General features: G+C 44.3%; 1 protein-coding gene across 2 annotated transcripts in view; it reads left to right on the top strand.

The window, feature by feature from the left end:
• Positions 1-108: 108 nt before the first annotated feature.
• Positions 109-18,255, top strand: part of FAM207A (family with sequence similarity 207 member A) — a 48,637-nt gene continuing 30,490 nt past the window's right edge. For both annotated transcript variants that reach the window (XM_010713129.1, XM_010713130.1), the window contains exons 1-2: positions 109-129; positions 1,660-1,768. In XM_010713129.1, the coding sequence (XP_010711431.1) occupies positions 124-129; positions 1,660-1,768 (115 nt within the window). In that variant the 5' untranslated portion in view covers positions 109-123. The remainder of the gene's footprint in view (positions 130-1,659; positions 1,769-18,255) is intronic.

Here is an 18,255-nt window from a genome sequence, read left to right as displayed (position 1 = left end):
CGGGGAGGCTCATCTCAGGCTGCGGGAAGAATTTCTTCGTAGAGGGTGCCTGGGGGTTGCCCTGGAAGCTGCAGTCCCCGTCCCTGGAGGTGGTTAAGGGATGTGCGGCTGCGGCACTGAGGGATGCAGGTTTGTGGTGAGACCGTCTGCACGGCAATGGCTGAACTCGGTGGTCTTGAAGGTCTTCCAGCTTCAGTGACTCCGTGATTCTATAAACCAGGGCGGTGGATCCAGCCTGCTGAGGGCCGTGGCAGGGCTGAGCACAGCCTGAATGGGAAGCGTGGATCAAGAGCTGGTGTGCTGCTGGTCAGCAGGACTGGGACTTACCAGCTCCTCCAGTCAGCAGTAACAAGGCAATTGCTCCTTCTGAGCTGCATGTGCAGAGGTTTGATGTTTGAAGTCGAATGGTGGTCCCGCACCATCCCTGTGCAGCTGTCTGAAGCTTTTGGGATGTTGTGAGGCACATCTAGTGGCCACAAGGCATGCCCTGCTTCTGTATGCACAGGGCAGGCTCCTGAAGGTGCCCTTCTGCAGCTACAGGTGCAGCTTAGCAAAGATGTCCAAGGGAGTGATCCTTGGCCACATGGTGAGATGCCAATAAGACAGGCCTGGTGCCCACTGGAGGACCTCGAAACAGAAGGTTGAGTTGAATTTTCTAAACATTCTCATTTTTAGGAAAGTTATGTGTTGAAGCTGCTGTAGCATTGAGCTTTGCCTGCTTGTGTCCCATGCTGCACACCACAGGAGTGAATGAACCACAAGGGTGATGGCTTCTCAAGGCAAGTGGGCCATGAGTCCAGGGGCTCTTAGGTTCACCCCACCCAGTGCTGCCTAGCAGGTCCTTTGTACACACCACGGGAGGCTGCAGGCCTTGTTCTTCAGTACCTTCCCATTTCTGGCCATGTCAGGTGGTGTTGATCTGCTGGCTCACACATAACCGTTAGGAGCTTTACATCCCACTAGATCTCAGCAGCTGGTAGGCCATTCATGCTTGTACCCTCCCCCCTTGTAGTAAGGGCACAGGAACAGCAGTAAGTGTTATTTATGCATCTACAGCTTTCCTTTGGAGAGGGAGTAAATAGGCTGCACCATGCTGAGATAGTGCTTATAGCTTTGTACAGTTGTGTGTCTGTGCTGAATGACACTTGGTTAGGGCAGTGAGTTCTCCATAGCAAACCAGAAAGGCTAGGGCAAAGCTTGGGGTTTAGAAAGTACTGCGTGCTTAAAGGAATGTGATGCTGAAGGTTTGATGCTAGTTGCTAGTTGTTAGTCACTCAGTCTTCTTCATGTCCCCTGACAAAGGCAACAGATTGAGAGCCTAAAACCTATCTACATTGGTCTCTGTATACATACCTGTTATAAGTCTGGCTTTTCCTGTGGGTGTTGTTCATAATTCAACTAGGAATAAACTTGAATTCAACAGAATGAGGTGGGATTCAGGTACTGGTCCATTAAGAATAGTAACAGCTCTGGGATCCAGCATGTTGGATGGTGGCGAGGCCCTGGGTACTCCCCCTGCCTGCTGATGAAAGGCACCTGCAGATCACTACTGGAGTGTATTGTTACTCCCAGCAGGATTGTACAGAGTTTAACTATCTTGTTTCTAATGAATGCTGCTGGTGATGTTGGTACTGACTCCTTGTTAATATTTCTTATCAGGACTGGGACTTCTCATCATCTGACATCTTTTCTGGGCTGACTATTGACCCTGATTCTCTGGTGAAGAAACTTGACTTGGACTCCAGAAGCATTGTTTCATCCAAGACAGGTGAGGAGCAGGATCTCAATTTGTAAGTACCCACAGGACTGTGAGATGCTTTGGAATCACCTAGTGCTGGAAGAAATAACCTTTTGTGGCCAGGAAAGCCATTGTAGGGACAAAGGTTCTGCTTTTGTGCTTCTAATGTTCTTGCTGTTTCGTAACCGTACCGAAGGTAGGAAAGCACGCAGATAATACTGGAGAAGTGTGTTCACTGGATGTAGCTGCTGTATTATGAATGGATACAGTGTTAGGTTGTGAACATAGACTCGTTTACTTCGCTTGGGATTGCATTGGCAGCGTTGGGCCTGGCAGATGTTGGCCTGGTGTCCTGTGCTCTTATAAGACACTGCTCTTTCAGGACACAGGAAAGCACATTCACTATCTGTGCTTCCTGTTCCCTTGATGAGAAGCTCACTTTGGTCTACATGATAGCTTCTGGGCTAGGCTGTGTAGCTGGAGCCTTTGTGTGGATGTCTTCCTGCAGCCAGAGGCCCCCAGGGTATGAGAGGACAGCAGAGTCCAGGCTGTCGCCTGGCCTCCAGGCTTCCTCTGTTGCTGCTTCTGCTTCACCAGCAAGTGATATTCATGCCTCCATATTTTGTCAGCAAATCTTGGGGGCTTTCTTCTGAACTGACTGACTGGCAGAGCACAAAGGGTCGTCGTCGGTAGTTCAGAGTCCGGTTGGAGACCTGTAACCAGCGGTGTTCCTCAGGGGTCGGTGCTGGGTCCAGTCTTGTTGAACATCTTCATCAATGACCTTGATGAGGGGATAGTGGCCACCCTCAGCAAGTTTGCTGATGATATGAAGTTTGGAGGATTGGCTGACACGCCTGAAGGCTGTGCTGCCATTTAGCGAGATCTGGACGGGCTGGAGAGCTAGGCAGTAAGAAACCAATGACGCCAACAAAAGCAAGTGAGGAATAAACTTGAGGAATAATTGCATGCATCTAGGGAGGAATAATTGCATGCACTGGTACAGGTTGGGGGGTGACCTGCTGGAGAGGAGCTCTACAGAGAGGGACCTGGGTGTCCTGGTGGACGACAGGTTGGCCATGAGCCAGCAGTGTGCCCTTGTGGCCTAAAAGGCCAATGGCATTCTGGGGTGCATTAGAAAGAGCATGACCAGCATGTCGAGGGAGGTGATCCTCCCCCTCTACTCTGCCCTGGTAAGGCCTCATCTGGAGTACTGTGTCCAGTTCTGGGCTCCCCAGTACAAAAAAGACAGGGATCTCTTGGAAAGAGTCCAGTGGAGGGCCACAAAGATGATGAAGGGCCTGGAGCATCTCCCATATGAAGAAAGGCTAAGTGAACTGGGTCTGTTTAGCCTTAAGAAAAGAAGGCTGAGAGGGGACCTGATCCAGGCCTATAAATATCTAAGGTGTGGGGGGCAGAGTGGCGAGGCTGGACTCTTTTCAGCAGTGTGTGGAAACAGGACAAGGGGAAATGGCCAGAAACTGGAGCATAGGAAGTTCTGCACAAATGTGCGCAAGAACTTCTTCACGGTGAGGGTGACAGAGCACTGGAACAGGCTGCCCAGGGAGGTTGTGGAGTCTCCTTCTCTGGAGATATTCAAGACCCGTCTGGATGCCTACTTGTGTGACCTGGTGTAGGGAACCTGCTTTGGCAGGAGGGTTGGATCTCTGCAGGTCCCTTCCAACCCCTGCGATTCTGTGATTCTCTGATTCTTTGTCCTGTCCAGGCTAATTTAGCATGTTGTTCCTTAGCAGTGCTTTACCCATGGCAACCTGAGAGCAGCCAGTTCTTTTATCCTGTCCTATGCTGATGCTGAATTCTCTATTCAAGGACTCCTGGATGGAAGAGTTAAGCTCACCAGTGAGTGTGCAGTGAGAGGAGTTGACAAGGAGGAGAATATATTGGCTTTTGTTTCCTGTTGCACAGAAAGAAAATGCTTCCATTAGCTGCTTAGTAGTAGACAGAACCTTGTATCTGAAACTGCTTCAATAGAAACTGACGGCACAGGTGATCTGACCTGGTGCAAATGTCTATTTCAAGATGTGTGTGATTTCCAAATATTTCATTTGCAAACTTGAATTAATTGTTCTCTCCATGCATGACTTTGTTTTCACGTACCAAGTAGTCAGGGCTATAAACAAACCCAGCAAACCCAGGGCTAGTGGTCACCTGAGCTGTGGTGAGCTGTGGCTGCAATAGTCCCTCAGTCACATTTTGGACATAGGGAGGGGAGATGGGAAGGTTGTGTGAGGACGTTTGCTTGAGATGCTTGTTCCCTGCACAGAAGCCTTAATGAACTGTATTGTTTTCAAAACACTGAGCTTACTATGTGTAATTCTCTTGAAAAAGGATGCATGTGCATGTGAACATGGGCATCTCTTTAATTAACTTAGACAACATGTTGTTGAGGACTGACAGCCTGCAATCCTGGTCTTTCCATTGCTGTGCATGTCTAGTTTATAAATAGACCTGGGCTGCTGGTCACTGTGCACTGCTGATGATGCAGATGTGCAGTGCCTGGCAATGTTTAACTCACTCCTGAGGCTGTGTGCTGGTGTCTTTCAGATCCTTTGTGCTCTCTTGCACTTTCCAAATGATCAACTAAAGACAGCTGTTTGTTTAGGCACTCGGAACCATATTTCTAAATTTTCTAATATTTCTGTATTATATTTCATGTGCTTTATCCCATGAATCTGGTCTCTTCCAGATATGAGTCTAGTCTTGGGAAGAGCTTGGAATTGGGTTAGCTCTTAGTTGATGTCAGCCTGAAACTTGGCAGTGGTCGAAAAAACCCAAATCAGCTGTTGGGAAGTAGGAGGAAAAGAAAACAAACTTGAGGGCAGTTATGCCACTTTATGAGTAAATCCGTGTTATCTGCAGATCTTCAGTACTGTGCGTGGTCCTGCCCTCCTTTTTTTCAGAAATTTTTAGCTGAGCCAGCAGCGGTTTGGAGAAGGGAGAGACAAGGATGGGCAAGAGCAGCAAGGGAGGGTGTGATGGAAATCAGAAGAACTGCATAGTGAAGGAGAGTGGCTGCATCTGTCGTCTATTCTGTTATAAACCTGGGAGAGGCAGTGAAAAGAGCAGACAGTATACATGCACTAAAATATGACATTTAGTGCATTGTTTAGAATGCAGTCCTGGCTATGAACCGATGTACTGACATGCAGAAATCAAACTCTATAACCACAGAGTATTCAGAAAGCTGGTATGTTTTATCAGCACTGTGCACACACTGGATGCAGGGGGAATATTCCCACCTAGCTTGCATACCAGAGGGCAAGAAAGGCACATAGTTAAAGAGTAAGTTGCTTACATACGCATTACATGTCCAAGAAAAAGCTTGGTTATTACAATGAGTCCCCAAAATGATTGACATTCCTCCCCTACCCCAAGTCTCAGCTCTTTTACACATGCTATCTTGACATGTGTCATGTGGTCTTTCTGATGAAGGTCATTGTGTTATTTTCTTGGATTTGGGTTAGGATGGAGGATGCTTGGCTGGCTCTGGTTGGTTGTCTCATTGGCCACAACTCTTTTCACCAATCCACTGCTTAGGCCTGCTACCTTGCATTCCAGAGATAGGATAGCTAATGATGCTATTTGGAAAAACAGGAGACCCACTGTCTGCACTAATTGTCTAAGTTTGTAGAAAAGCATCTGTTATCAGCAGCAAGAACCTGGCTTATCAAGGTCAAAACTGCAGCTGCTGATTCAACACCTCATGAGGGCACATAACTTTTAACCTAACTTTCCTTAATTCAGTATGAAGTGCATGCTGAATGCTTCTGTAGTTTTTAGAAAGGGGTTACATGCATTGGCGGAGGGGTCCATTGGGGTTTTCTTGCTGCGAGGACTTGTCCATGTTTGGAACATGCTTGAGTATTGGGGAAGCCTGACAGTTCTGCTTCTACCACTAGGGAGGCTGTGTGGGACAACTGGAGCAATAGTGGTGCAGGCTGTGCACTGGAAACCAGCTAAACAACAGCAAAGCACAGGTTACTCACAAGTGATGAAAGCTTTGTTTACAGGTCCTGCTTTGATGTGCTGGAGTCAGAGAGATGCAAATGTGTAGGAAACCCAGTTGCCGTGTTGCTGGGGCTCAGGGGGCTATTGCCCATAGGTGTCAACAGGAGAAAAAGCCTCTCTTTCTACTTCTTTTTCTCCTTTAGCTTTTGCTGCTCTTTTGGCTGTGCTTATTCTGAGAGAACAGAGAAGGAGCACAATACAGAAGTTAGTAAGGTTGGCATCTGTAGCAGGGTTGGCACTGCAGTTGCCACCAGTGTTCGTGTGTACCTGTGAAAATGTGTGATGGGACTGAAGGGAGATGTGAGACCTCTTGCTTTGGGAGGGTAAACTGCTGGTGTTGGTTCTTGTCAACTGAAGTTCCTGTTGTTTTCTGGGGATTTCTGAGGATTCTTGGTACATCTAGTGGAGCCCTGTGCCCTGTCAAAACATCTGCTATGCTCACTGCAATGGTCTTGTTGCTTTCCTTAGAGACAAGGCTGATTCAGAATGCTTGTTGTGTTTGGTGAAAGGTATCAGTTTGTTGGAAAATAGGTAATGTTTGCAGCATGAGAAGGAGAGGATGGAATTGTAATTCAAAATGTCACCGAAATAGAATTCATTTCAGTTGACCCTTGCATCTGTGACTGTAGGGAGGTAGTGGCCTAAAGTGGAAAATATTTTAATATGAGGAGCTCTGAGCCATGCCCTGCTATAAAGCAGACTTACTGCAACTACTTTCTTGTGCTCTGCTTCTTGTCATTAATTATTAGCTCATCTTAACACAAGATTCCAGATCATTTCCACATGCTTATAAGTGACAAAAGCCAGCAATGTTATGAACATTGGGGTTAAGTCTATGAGTTATTTGCTGAATGATTGCTTCCTATCAGTGTAGTTAGACACTGACGTAATATAAATCAAATTCTTTGCCATAATCTAATCCATGCAAGGACTTCTGTTACTAGTGTGAGAGAATAAATCTCATCTGGGAGAGCCTCTCTAGCGTGGGAATTGAATGTTTCCAGCCAAGTCAGAACTAATGGCCTGCCATATGGGGAGTGTATGCAGAATGGGGTTTACTTCTTAATCATAGAATTAGGGAATCGTAGACTATCTTCAGTTGGAAGGGACCCACAAGGATTTCCAGGTCCAGCTCCTGGCTCCACAAAGGACCACCCAAATCCAAACCCTGTGTCTGAGGGCAGTGTCTGCTCCCTGAGCTCTGATGTCTCGAAGCTCTGGAGAGTTGGTCCATGCCCACCACTCTCTCGTGCAGAGCCTTTTCCTAACCCCAGCATGACCCTTTCCTGATACAGGCCACCTCTTCTCTGGGCTGAACAAACCAAGGGACCTCAGCTGCACACCCTTTGCCCTCCAGACCACCATCTTTACAGCCCTCCTTTGGATGCTCTCTGATAGTTTTATCCTTCTTACACTATGGCACTTTTCTTACTTATATATTATTTTGAGCCGTTCTTTAGCTTTACCTCTGGCATTTTTTGCTTTCAAAAAGAGGCCTGTTCAAGTTGACTCTAGTAGACCACTTGCCTGGGAATGAGTGACTTTTCCTGCAGTTTGTGTTTGCTCCCTGTGTACCACTGGTGAGCCAGGCAAATGTGAAACACAAATTGAAGGCTTTTGCTTTGTTGGTCCTGGGCTCATTAAGGGTCTTGAAGGAGATTGTAAGGAAGCATGGCAGGAGTTACCAAGGCAGGGGCACGGGCTGACATTAGACTAAGCAGAAGTTAGGTTGGGTCTCTTGGGTTGTTGTTGAAGCCTGGGTCTGCATGAGGTCATGCAGAGCTATAGCAGAGTTTCAGGCATGCATGCTGTGCTGTTCCCTTCTGTCTTGGGAGCTTTGGTTCTCTGGTGAGGAGAATGCCCTTGCAGCACAGGTTTCTGCATCAGTGGTATGAATAGGAGCAGAGGGATGAAGTAATGGAGCACCTGGCAGAGGCAGAAGTCCCTTCTGGAGAAATATGAAGATGAGAATATAAAATCAGACTAAGGAAGAACTGGACAGCTTGGAATTGGTCTTTCTTTTCCTCTTTCATGGATAACTTGTGGATTCCTTCTGTTATCAAGTCTGCCTCTGCAAAGTTACTAGCTGGCCTACTCTGCACCTTAACCTCTGCTCTGGTGTTCCAGATTTCCTGGGTATACCAGATAACTGCTTCTTCTCTTTGGACTCTGTAATACTTGTCCAATTTCCTTCTCCTTATGTAGCCTCAAGAAAGAAGCAGAAAACCTGCAGTTGGCAGGTTGGCTTTGTGGCCCTGCCACGGAACCATGTACTAACTTCATGTGATGTGATATGCTTTCCTGTGCTGATTTTTCTTTCTTTTTTTTTTTTTTTTTAAATAAATGGTTTGCCGGGATCTATGTGATCATCTCTATTTTCAGCTTTGCTGCTCCTACAGTGTCTGGGCTTTCTGTTACTGCTGCAGTGGATTAGCTGTTGTATTTGTTGCTTGCTAATTGCACCTGTGGCCAGTCTCCTGTAACTCTTTATGAGTTCTAACAGGATACTAATCTTTGTGTCTTGTAATTCACTGCTATCTATTCCTTGTATTTCTCTTTGTCTGTGTCCCCTGAATTTTGCAGCTTTTTCTCTTCTATCCTCACCTCTCATCGCATTTTTGCATGAAACGCCTCTGTATGAGTCAGAGTTGTGCTTCTGGTAGGAGCAGGTTTCTTCTCTTGGGAGGATGTTTGCTGTCTTACTTTTCTGCTCTTACCTTTCTGCTGTGTCTAATGCTGATGCTGTGCACCCTCTTTAAGCAAATATTTTGTACTATGGCATAGTAGGAACAGGCTGGAGGTGTTGGCAGTGTTATCAGTGCAGACTTTGTGGGCCTCTCTGCACCTCCTGTGCAGCCTGCTGCCTGCCATCTTGTGCAGCCTCCCTAAGGCATCTAAAGCATCTCTCTTGTGCATGGTGCTGTACTGGCCTTGTGCAGATGGGTTTCCAGTTTTGTTTTGCTTTTTTCTTTCCTGATGCTTTAGAGAGTTTAGAATTTGAAAGACTGAGAATATCCTGTTCTGTTTTTATGAATTAATCCTTTCTGAATATCACTTTTAAGACTTTACTGCATTTTCTTGATGCAACTTCAGGGTGTTTTTAAGTCTGCTTGTGATGACTATTCTGTACATTCCTAGCAGGGAAAGCTGCTGGATCTTAACGATTCTGCTGCTGTCAGCTTTCTTCAGCATTTAATTCTGGGCCTGTAGCTGCCTTAATCTGTTCCCACTTCTCTGATGGGATAGGGCAACAGTAGATTTGCAGATTGAGGGTGACAGTAAGAGTCCTATGAGGAGTGGCTGTATGCGTGTGTGAAATGTGATGTGCTGTCCAAAGCAGCAAGATATTCCTGCTCCATCAGTGTCTTTGTCATTAACTGCCCAGACATTGGTCTCTGTGAATTCTGGGAACACTGAGCTCTTTCTTTTGCTGCTGTCAGTGGTGGCATGTTGGCAGTGCTCTCAGTTGTTTTACACTGAAACCATTTTTAACATCTTTGAAAACCTCTATTTGGCATATTGCTGCTCCTATAGAAGAAACTGCTGAGTACCTTTTAGGGTGGGATGTCCTGCTTTCATGGTTGGGGAACTGGATGAACCTGCGCACCCAGACTCCATTAAAGAAAAGTTTGAATAAAGCTCAGCCTTGATCATTTGAAGTTGTGTACCTCTCTTTGCCTGCCTCTCTCCTTTTGCCCATTGTGCAGCCTGCACAGGTCAGGGATGTGTCCCCAGGCTTTAAGATGGGCATGTGTCAGGACAAGCTGCAGAAGTTTAGTCACAGACTTCTCTCCTCCCTGATCATGCTGCCTCATTCCTTTTCCTTGCCCAGTGCTGGCCAGCTGTCTGGAGGAGCTGTTTGCCACTGAAAGCAGATGACATTTGAATGCATCTAACTGACATGGACCATGCAGAACTGAACCAGTGCTAGGTAGAGCTGCAGGCCTTAAACTGGCCTATGGATTGGTTGGGCCTCCCTGCAAAGTGCTAGAAGACACTCACTTTGCTGGCTTTCTCTTCCTCCTCTTTGGCTATTCTTGTCTTTCTTACCAATGCAAATCTTTCTCAAACAGTAGGAATAAATTATGCATCCAGATTTTTACTTTTTTTGTCTTTCAAGATGAGAGTCTGAAGTGGGAAAGAAAGAAAGCATAGTGGGAGCTTTTGCAGGATCTAAAGAGAGAGTCTGAGATAGAAAAACTGCAAGCATGTATCTGGCAACTGACATCATTCATGTGCATATCTTCTTAAGCTGTTTTTTTTTTTTCTATGATGTTGTATGTGAAAGTGCAAGTAGCCCCACCCAATTTACAAGAAAGCAAAAATTCCTAGAAAAGGGGAGATACTGAGTGGGGATTTAACAGGAAATGTGATAATCTTTACCTCTTTCCCAGCCCAAGATTGATAACTGGGTATGGAAAAATGGCTGTGAATGACTGCCTGTGTGCCTGTGTCTTTGTCATGTTGTCTGAGGGGTAGGTTGTCTGTCTTTTTGCAGAAGTGCAGTCAGTAAAACACTGTTCACTTCCAAGCATTGAACTGAGCGTTGAACTGAGCTGTAGCTAAACCTTTCTGTTATTGTACCCCCCACTGGCCTGACACAAACAGCAGGATACTCTCTGAACAGCGTGAATGGGATGGAGTGCTGACTGGCATGGAGCAGGTGGAACGCAGTTCATTTCTTATACAGCAGCAAGTTGAGAACCTGAATCTTCTGGAGAAGGAATGTTTTAAAATATATTACATATAGTATATAATATAATACAATATAATTAGAATTGGAGTAATAAATCAAATATAATGAGAGTGTCCGAAAGCTGGGGTCCTTACTCTAATGCTGAGACGAGATGGCACCCGCAGCCAAGACAAGCCAGAAGATAGAAAGGGGGAAAAAGGGAGTGTCGGGTGACCAACCAAGGTCTTTATCTGTTCCCCCGAGCGGAAATGGTAACAGAACAGTGAACAGCCCCCTGGGAATATAGTAGCTCTTCTCTTTCGGGGCAGATACCTGGACCTGGAGTATTAACTCTTTAACTCCTGGTGCACTACATGATGTTATGATGTGGAATACTGATAACCAAAAATCATAAAACCATGAGATTTGATAACTCAGTATGCCACTTTACTAGTAGGCTTATAGGCTTGATGTTAGTTCTAAATCATTTCAGGCCTTAGAACTATTGGCAGTCTGCTTTTGACTATGGCTTTATGTGGGTAAATTTCTTGACGTGGCAATTTATCATACTTCCTACCTCACTGTTTTTGGCTAAAATCCTTTCACCTTTTTTTTTTCTCCTATGCCTTTAGGAGCTGTTCTTAAATTAAGAGAGTTAGATAACCTTGTAAGGGTAATTTTGCTCTCTGACTAATAAATAGACCTATACAGAGCTGAATGGTGTTTGAGAGGAACTCTAACACTGATGGATGGTATGGGAAACCTCTCCAGATAATTTTAATCTGCAGTACCCTCCATCAGAAGTCTGTAGATTGCAACAAATCACCTCAATGCCAGAGGACTCTTCTGTTGCTTAGGTTTAAAGGATGAAAACCAGTGAGGCCCTACTTCAAGAATCAAGTTGTCCAAGTTCTGAACTGCATGGGAGTGCTTGAAATTGAAAACAGTGACCCATTGCAGGTAGCTTGAGTGAAAATTTGGAATACAGTGGGAATCCTACAGTAACTTTAAAATACTGGTGCCTTACAAATAATTTAAAGAAAAAGTCCACACTGGTTAAAATCAGTTTAGTAATTCATTGTCTGTGCTGTGTGAGGCCCTCTGTTTGAATAGCTGTGTGAAACTCCAGCTTAATCAGAGTCAGTGCAATTAAATGAGAAGAGCTAAATGAATGTCTGAAATCTGTGCTGCTTCAAGAGACATGTTGTGAGTGCCTTTTGCCAGACCACGGAAATCAGTTGTGTTAATATTTATGGAAGTAATTAACTTTTTTTTCCTTCCCTTCCCTATGGCTGTGGCTAAATCCTTATTCTTAATATTAACATTTTAAAAACAATTCTGCAATTAGCTTGTGGTCATGGATACTCATCGCTATACAAACAATAACATTTTTCAGAATGCCTGGAGCTGCCAAGATGTTTGCAGTCTGTTTCAGGGAGAGGAGGACATCAGTAGCAGGAAGAGTCTGAAACAAGTCTTCAGAGTTTGCACAACATGTCAGATCATTCTGAGTGCATTTTCTGCTTGATTCCTGTGACTCTGTGACATTCACCACCTCTGAAGGTTGAGTGTGTGCTCACCTGGATGTAAGGGAGACGAGCCTGACTGCTGGACCTGCTGTAGGGCTGAGAGCTGTGCTGCTGGGAATCATAAAACCGTAGAATCATTAGGGTTGGAAAAGACCACTAAGATCATCTAGTCCAACCCATCACCACCATGCACACTAAACTGTTTCCCTCAGTGCTACATCTGCCATTTTCTTGAAAACCTCCAAGAAGCAGCTGTGAAGCTGCATCTTCTGGCCTTTGTAAGACTTGAGTGCTCGAGTGTGTAGTTGATAGGTCCAGTGTCAGTCCCTTGTGCCACGGAGGGGCTCTGCTGCATTGAGACTCTTGCATCCAGATCAGGTATGAGGGGCATAGCAGTTTGTGTCTGGTGCAGCATCTTGCTCTGTGAGATTATGACTCCCAAAGCCTTAAGAGGATACTAATGTAGCAAGGATTTCTTCTCCTTAATTAGTTTTATGTGGTCAGGTGTTGTTACACAAAAATAAATCAACCCTGCTTAGGAGAATACTGGAGCTGGAGAGAGTTACTGACAAAAATCCATGTGTTGTTGATTTAATGTTACAGCCTTGGCATAATTGAGTTACACAATTACAAATGCTTCAAAGGAAAGGAGGCCGAGTTCTGCATTTGTGGCAAAGATATCACCCAACATTGAGTCCAAGTAAGGACTCCTCTGGGACATGGCTGGAACAGTTACACACTGAGTAAAGTGAGAAAGAAAAATCCCATGAGGGAGAAGAAGTGACTGTGGAGAGAGCCAGACTGACAGCTCTGGAAGTTAAGAGCTCTTCCCTTGTCACCAGAGCAGGTATGGAGTTGTGTCAAACTGTCAAACATACTTCTAAAATACATACCCTGGGAGTTTAACTTTTAATGTACACTCTACTTAGAATATTGGTAGAGATTGGTAAAGGATGGATGGGAAATCTCCTTTCAAGGTTGTCCCTTCTGACTGGCTTGGTCATGCTTTTGAGCATCACCTCAAAATCAGTCTCCTCTTTCTTCTGATAATACAGCTGGGAAATGTCCATGTGAGGAACATTATTCTGCTTGGGTATTCTTTCAAGGGTCTTCTGTGCTAAGATTGCCATCTGTATAAATCAGATCACTGGATTACCAGAGATAAATCTCTGCTTTGCCAGTGTAGGTCTTACCTGAATTATGAGCTGTGTATTTAATAGTAGAATTCTCAAGAGCTGATGTCTGTAATTCAGACTAAGTCTGGGATCCATGGTATTATTGCATGTAAGTTATCCTTTAATGGAACAGTCTCACTGCCTTGATGTGTTGGTTTTGTTTTAGTGTAGAGTCAGTTAACAAGGGCACTCTGTAATCCTTCAATTACCCTACTGATGGCCCATATGTTATAATTATGGGAAAACTTAATACTCATGTGGAGCTATCTTTCTCCCTCAGTCCACCAAAATTGCAGTGCACACTTAAAAAGAAGAAAGAAAAAAAAAAAAGGTACATAGTGCTGGTTTCTGTGCTGAGATCCATTCTGCTCAGGGGATCCTTGGTTTACAGAGGTAATAAAAGACTATTTGTGAACAATTATGGGGAAGATTTTCTTTACACTGGATGAGTGCAACAGCTTGAAATCTGTTTGCCTGCTGACTCTGGTTTTGTCCAGAAATGGCATTATTGATGATCATATTTGGCATAACTGGTAATGGCGCAGCATTTGGGTTTAGCTTTTTAGTCAGTTGGCTTATGGAAAGAAAGGGTTTTGTTTCCTTGGTTTTTAATAGAGGGAGTTTTTTTGTGCTGTAAATCTCGATGGACATGGTCTAAGCTAAATGCAGGAAAAGAACATACAGAAGGATTAAATACAGTGAGTTCAAAAATATTCTGGGTAGTTTGAAATGGTAATTTGGGCAGATTTTTATTGAAGTGGCAGTGTTACAAGTATGCCATGAAGCTAACCACAGGACATGCATTATGCAGAAGAATGTGCAGATGTTCAGGCAGAGAGTCAGCTTGAAGGTACTCTGGAAGGCATTCAGTGTAGTGATATTAACAATAATTACAGCAAAGCAAGGTGTTTCAGAGAGTCTGGCAGAATACTGCAGGGAAAATGAGAAAGGCCAACTCCCTTCCTGGCTCACTAACACTGCTTGATTGTATGTGAGAAGCGTGTGTGTAGTCAATAGTTCTGCTTAAAGAATTTGGGCTTCTGAGTTATTTTGGACATTCATGCTATACATGTGTATGTTTGTGCTTTGAGCTGATTTACTTCTGGTGCATTTCATAGTTATTTTTACACATTCTTACTTATATCTGTTTTCTTCCAATTCCTTTTGAAAGAAAGATTATTTGTAAATTCAGGTCACTGGATGTTCTTACGAACCTGGGAAAGGGCTTGTCTAGCATGGGTGGGACATTTCCTAGCTGCTACAGATACAGGCTATATCTGCCTGTGTGTGCAGGAGCTATTTTACAATGTATTTCAAGTTGAAAAATCCTGGTATATCACCAACAGAGGTATACAACGTCTCTTCCAGACTGCAGGAAATCTGCTGGCAGAAACCCTGATTCTGAGTTCAAGTTACTTTGTTCAGTAGCACTTTGAACTGATTCTCAGTGATGCTTTCAGCTGTCACTCGTGGCTCTTGTTATTGGTTCTTGATCCTAAGGCTCGGCTTATAGGTCCTGCTGCAGATGCACAGGATGCTTTAGTAGATTCTGTTTATATGGGGTTATTATAACTTAATGTCTCTTCTTCCTTCAAAATAGAGGGTGTTGGCCTCCTTCCCTGTGTTGGGTGTAGGTGGCAAGGTTTTGCCTGCAGAGGGACCTCACAGGAGGAGCTCTGGACTCAGTCAGCTCCAAGGGACCCACAAACAGTGACTGTAAGTGATAAGTGACTTTCCTGTCTTTATCACAGCCCTCTTTTGGGTTGGAATGTGCGACTTCTCCATCTTATTTTCTCTCCCCTTCCTTGTTGAAGTAGGGAGAGCACCTGAGTTGGTGTCTGGCAGCAGGCCCAATCCATTATGTGACTAGCTGTTGCGATCGAATTCAGTACTAGGCTGAACTGTTGCTTTATGGCTGTTCCTCAGCTCTCCTCACTTGCTCTTTTAACTGACTGTTGAAGAATCACGAAATGGAATGTGCTCTGAATATTGTCCAGACTGACAGAGGCTTTTGCATGAGAAACTGAGTTCCCTGCCTGTGACTCACTTTTCGTTAGTGGAGACAGCTGTTGAAGAAGGTCATTCCTCTACGTTTATGTTATACTTGCACTTAATGATTTTGTCACGTAATAGATATTTTGTAGCCATGACCTCTCCATCCTACTCTAAGTAATCTGTTCTTTGAAAGCCTCAGTATCTCTTGCCGTGACACATTGCAGCCTTCAAAGTGGATTGGAACTGAAGGACAGTTGCCTTTGCCATCTCTCTGTTGTGCATGTTTTGGTCATGGAAGCTGCAAAGGTGGCTTGCTGGTATACTTGCTTGTATCCTGAAGGTTCGAGTTTCTCCCTTTCTCCCTCTCTTTGGGAAAGGAGAACAGAACCAGATATGGTCATATACTGTATCATATCTATCTACTCTACATAAGCTTGGGAAAATACAGAAAGGTCTTGGATCTATACAGGTGTTTCTTCTGTATGTCTGTAGATCTTGCTGCATTTGTGACTTCATTGCTGACAGCTCTGTAGCAGAACAGGGCATGCCTCTGGCAGAGTAGAGCATCTCTGAGAGTGCTCTGTTTGAGATGCTAGATGTGCTCATTAGAGGGCAGTAGAATAACTCCTCTTTTTTCTAAGTCAGCTTTATATTTTTGAATAATATTTTTTTGCTCTGCAGGATGCAAAGCAAGTTTTTCCACTTCTTCCTTCAGTTTTTCCAAATGTAATGAGTTTATAAAACAACGCTGTTTATGTGAAAACATTGCCCAGTATGAAGGATCATAGAACAGTGATAGTAAAATCTGCTTCTTGAAGTTTCTAAGTGCTACCAGCTGAAAGGAGATGGAGCTTCTGTAGCATAAACCACAAGCAGCTAACACTGTATGTGGAGAAGCATCCAAAGGAATGCTTCACTGCTAACTTGTTTTTCTCTCAGCCTAATTCTTATATGACCTATATGTCTGTAGGGATCTACTGATTTATTTCTGTACCCCAGCTGCTACTTTTTTCCGCTTGAAGAAAATGTTAAAGAGCCAGACTCTTTTTTTCAGCTGAAAGTAATCTTTACATGAAATCTGCTAGTACCCCTTCTGTCTCCCCTGTATTTTTCAGAAGGCTGTAGCCCTGTTTTAGCTTTTGCAGGTAATGTGTTTCTGGCTTTAAAAAGAGCTGTGTGGAAGCCCTGGCTAGGAATGAACATCTCCAGCGTGTGTTTTGTTTATTAGTAATATTTTGCACACTGGTAACTTCTCTGGGGAGAGCGAGTTGGTTTGGGGCAGCTGGAATAGCAGGAAAAATGAATTTTTCTGTTTTTATCAGCATCAACTATTGTTCTAACAGATGGCTCTGATTTTGCAAGGTTCTCAGTGGAAGCAAACTACATTCACTAGAAGAAAATTAATATTTCAGAGGATGTACAAATAGATTTTTGTCTTGAGAACCTTTGGGGAATCTTTTTTCTCTGCAGCTCCCAGGCCTAGAATGGCAGACCACTCATGAGAGCTGGCAGGGGGAACATGACAACCTTCTGTCTCTTCTAGAATGTTCTGGGTGTTTGCATGGTGTCCTGCAGATTTCCATCCCTCCCTCAACGTAAGGGATATGTCTTCACATGCTCTGCTGGGGCTGAAGTCGCAGGTCCCTCTGTACGTTTTAGGGGCTATGTGTCCCTCATTTGGGTGGGGAACCCTGGCAGAGTGCTTGGCTTCTGAGCTCCGTTCTACAGTGTTTTAAAGGGTAGAGATATTCCAGTCCACAGACCTTGCAAATGGAGCAGCCTTCTTGACACTGGCAAGCATTGTTCCTAGTACAGCAGTTTGGATCTGTCCTCTTCCTGGAGAAGATTGTGCGTTCTGGGTTGCACTCCACTAAGAAGCTGGCATTTATTCATGTCTTAGCTGTGACACCTCAGCAAAGGCAGGACAAATGGATTGTTCCCTTTCAGGAAAAGGAAGCTGAACAAAGCCAGAAGAATGAAAAGCGTGGTGTATGCTGCGCAGCTCCTGGAACATGAGATAAAAATTAATATCCTGTCAATAAGATAAAAGAGTTTAAGTAAAAGAGTTTAAGATCAGTCTTACTCCAGTGATGAGTCTGTAGGTGCACGGTGTCTAAACCTGTTTGACTATTTGGTCTATATAAGAAAATCCACAGACAGTGTTTGTTCCAGCAGTTCTCATCAGCATGAAGAAGTGCTCTTCATGCCAGTGTACCCAGTGCAATCAAAACAATATGAAACGATTTTATGCTGGCTTTTTTTTTTTTTAAGTGAAAGGAAGTCTCTCTTTTTTAAGAACTTACCAGATATTTTGCTGGGAAGGCTGTGTTGTCAGTGGCTGTGTTTTGCACGTGGTATTGCAAGTATTGCAAGACAGTCATTTGGGAAAGTGTATTTTTTTATTCTAGGAAAACTTTCCTTACAGAGATGGTTCCATCTGAATGAATTCCTTGGGCTTGTCTGGAGTCAGTGAGTGCACCCACATGCGTTGTACAGGACAGCACTGCTCTGTGAGCATAGAGTGATGAGCACGGGGCAGAGAGGTGTCTTCCTGAAGCCATCGTGAGTGACAGGCATGTCTCACAGCTCTGTGTTTTGGTGCGGTGACAATGGAGGCAATGCTAAATGTCTGGTAGCCCTGAAAGCTGGGAGCGTGTCAGATAAGAACTTAATAAGAACTTACTCTGCTTTCATTCTTCCTCACCCTTTGCTTTCTTAAGGTAACATGATTATTCCTTAAGCAGTTTTCTTCCATCATTATGTAACATCATTACAGGGAGTGTAGATGGTATAATGGAGCTGTGGTGAGAGCTTCGTGTTAACTAAAGTGTGTTATAAAGTCTGGGCAGTAGTGTATGCCATTCACTGAGGCTTGTATTGTCTTTGCCTGCTACTTGACAGCATGAAATATAATGCGATGGAGCCCTGCCATTTTTAGAAATAGCTTTAAAATAGATTCTGCCATCAGAATGTCATTCCAGAATGGGTAATAGATCCTGTCTTGCAAGTTCAAATGAAGGAAAGAGGGAGAGGTGACAGTATGGAGAAAATGTTATGTTCCCTTTCTCCTAGAGGACTCTACATTCCCTTCCCTTCCCTTCCCTTCCCTTCCCTTCC

This window comes from Meleagris gallopavo, chromosome 7, assembly GCF_000146605.3.
Source record: "Meleagris gallopavo isolate NT-WF06-2002-E0010 breed Aviagen turkey brand Nicholas breeding stock chromosome 7, Turkey_5.1, whole genome shotgun sequence".
NCBI classification, from domain to species: Eukaryota; Metazoa; Chordata; class Aves; order Galliformes; family Phasianidae; genus Meleagris; species Meleagris gallopavo.
The sequence above is the reverse complement of the archived record's forward strand: the minus strand, read 5'-3'. Positions and strand labels throughout refer to the sequence as shown.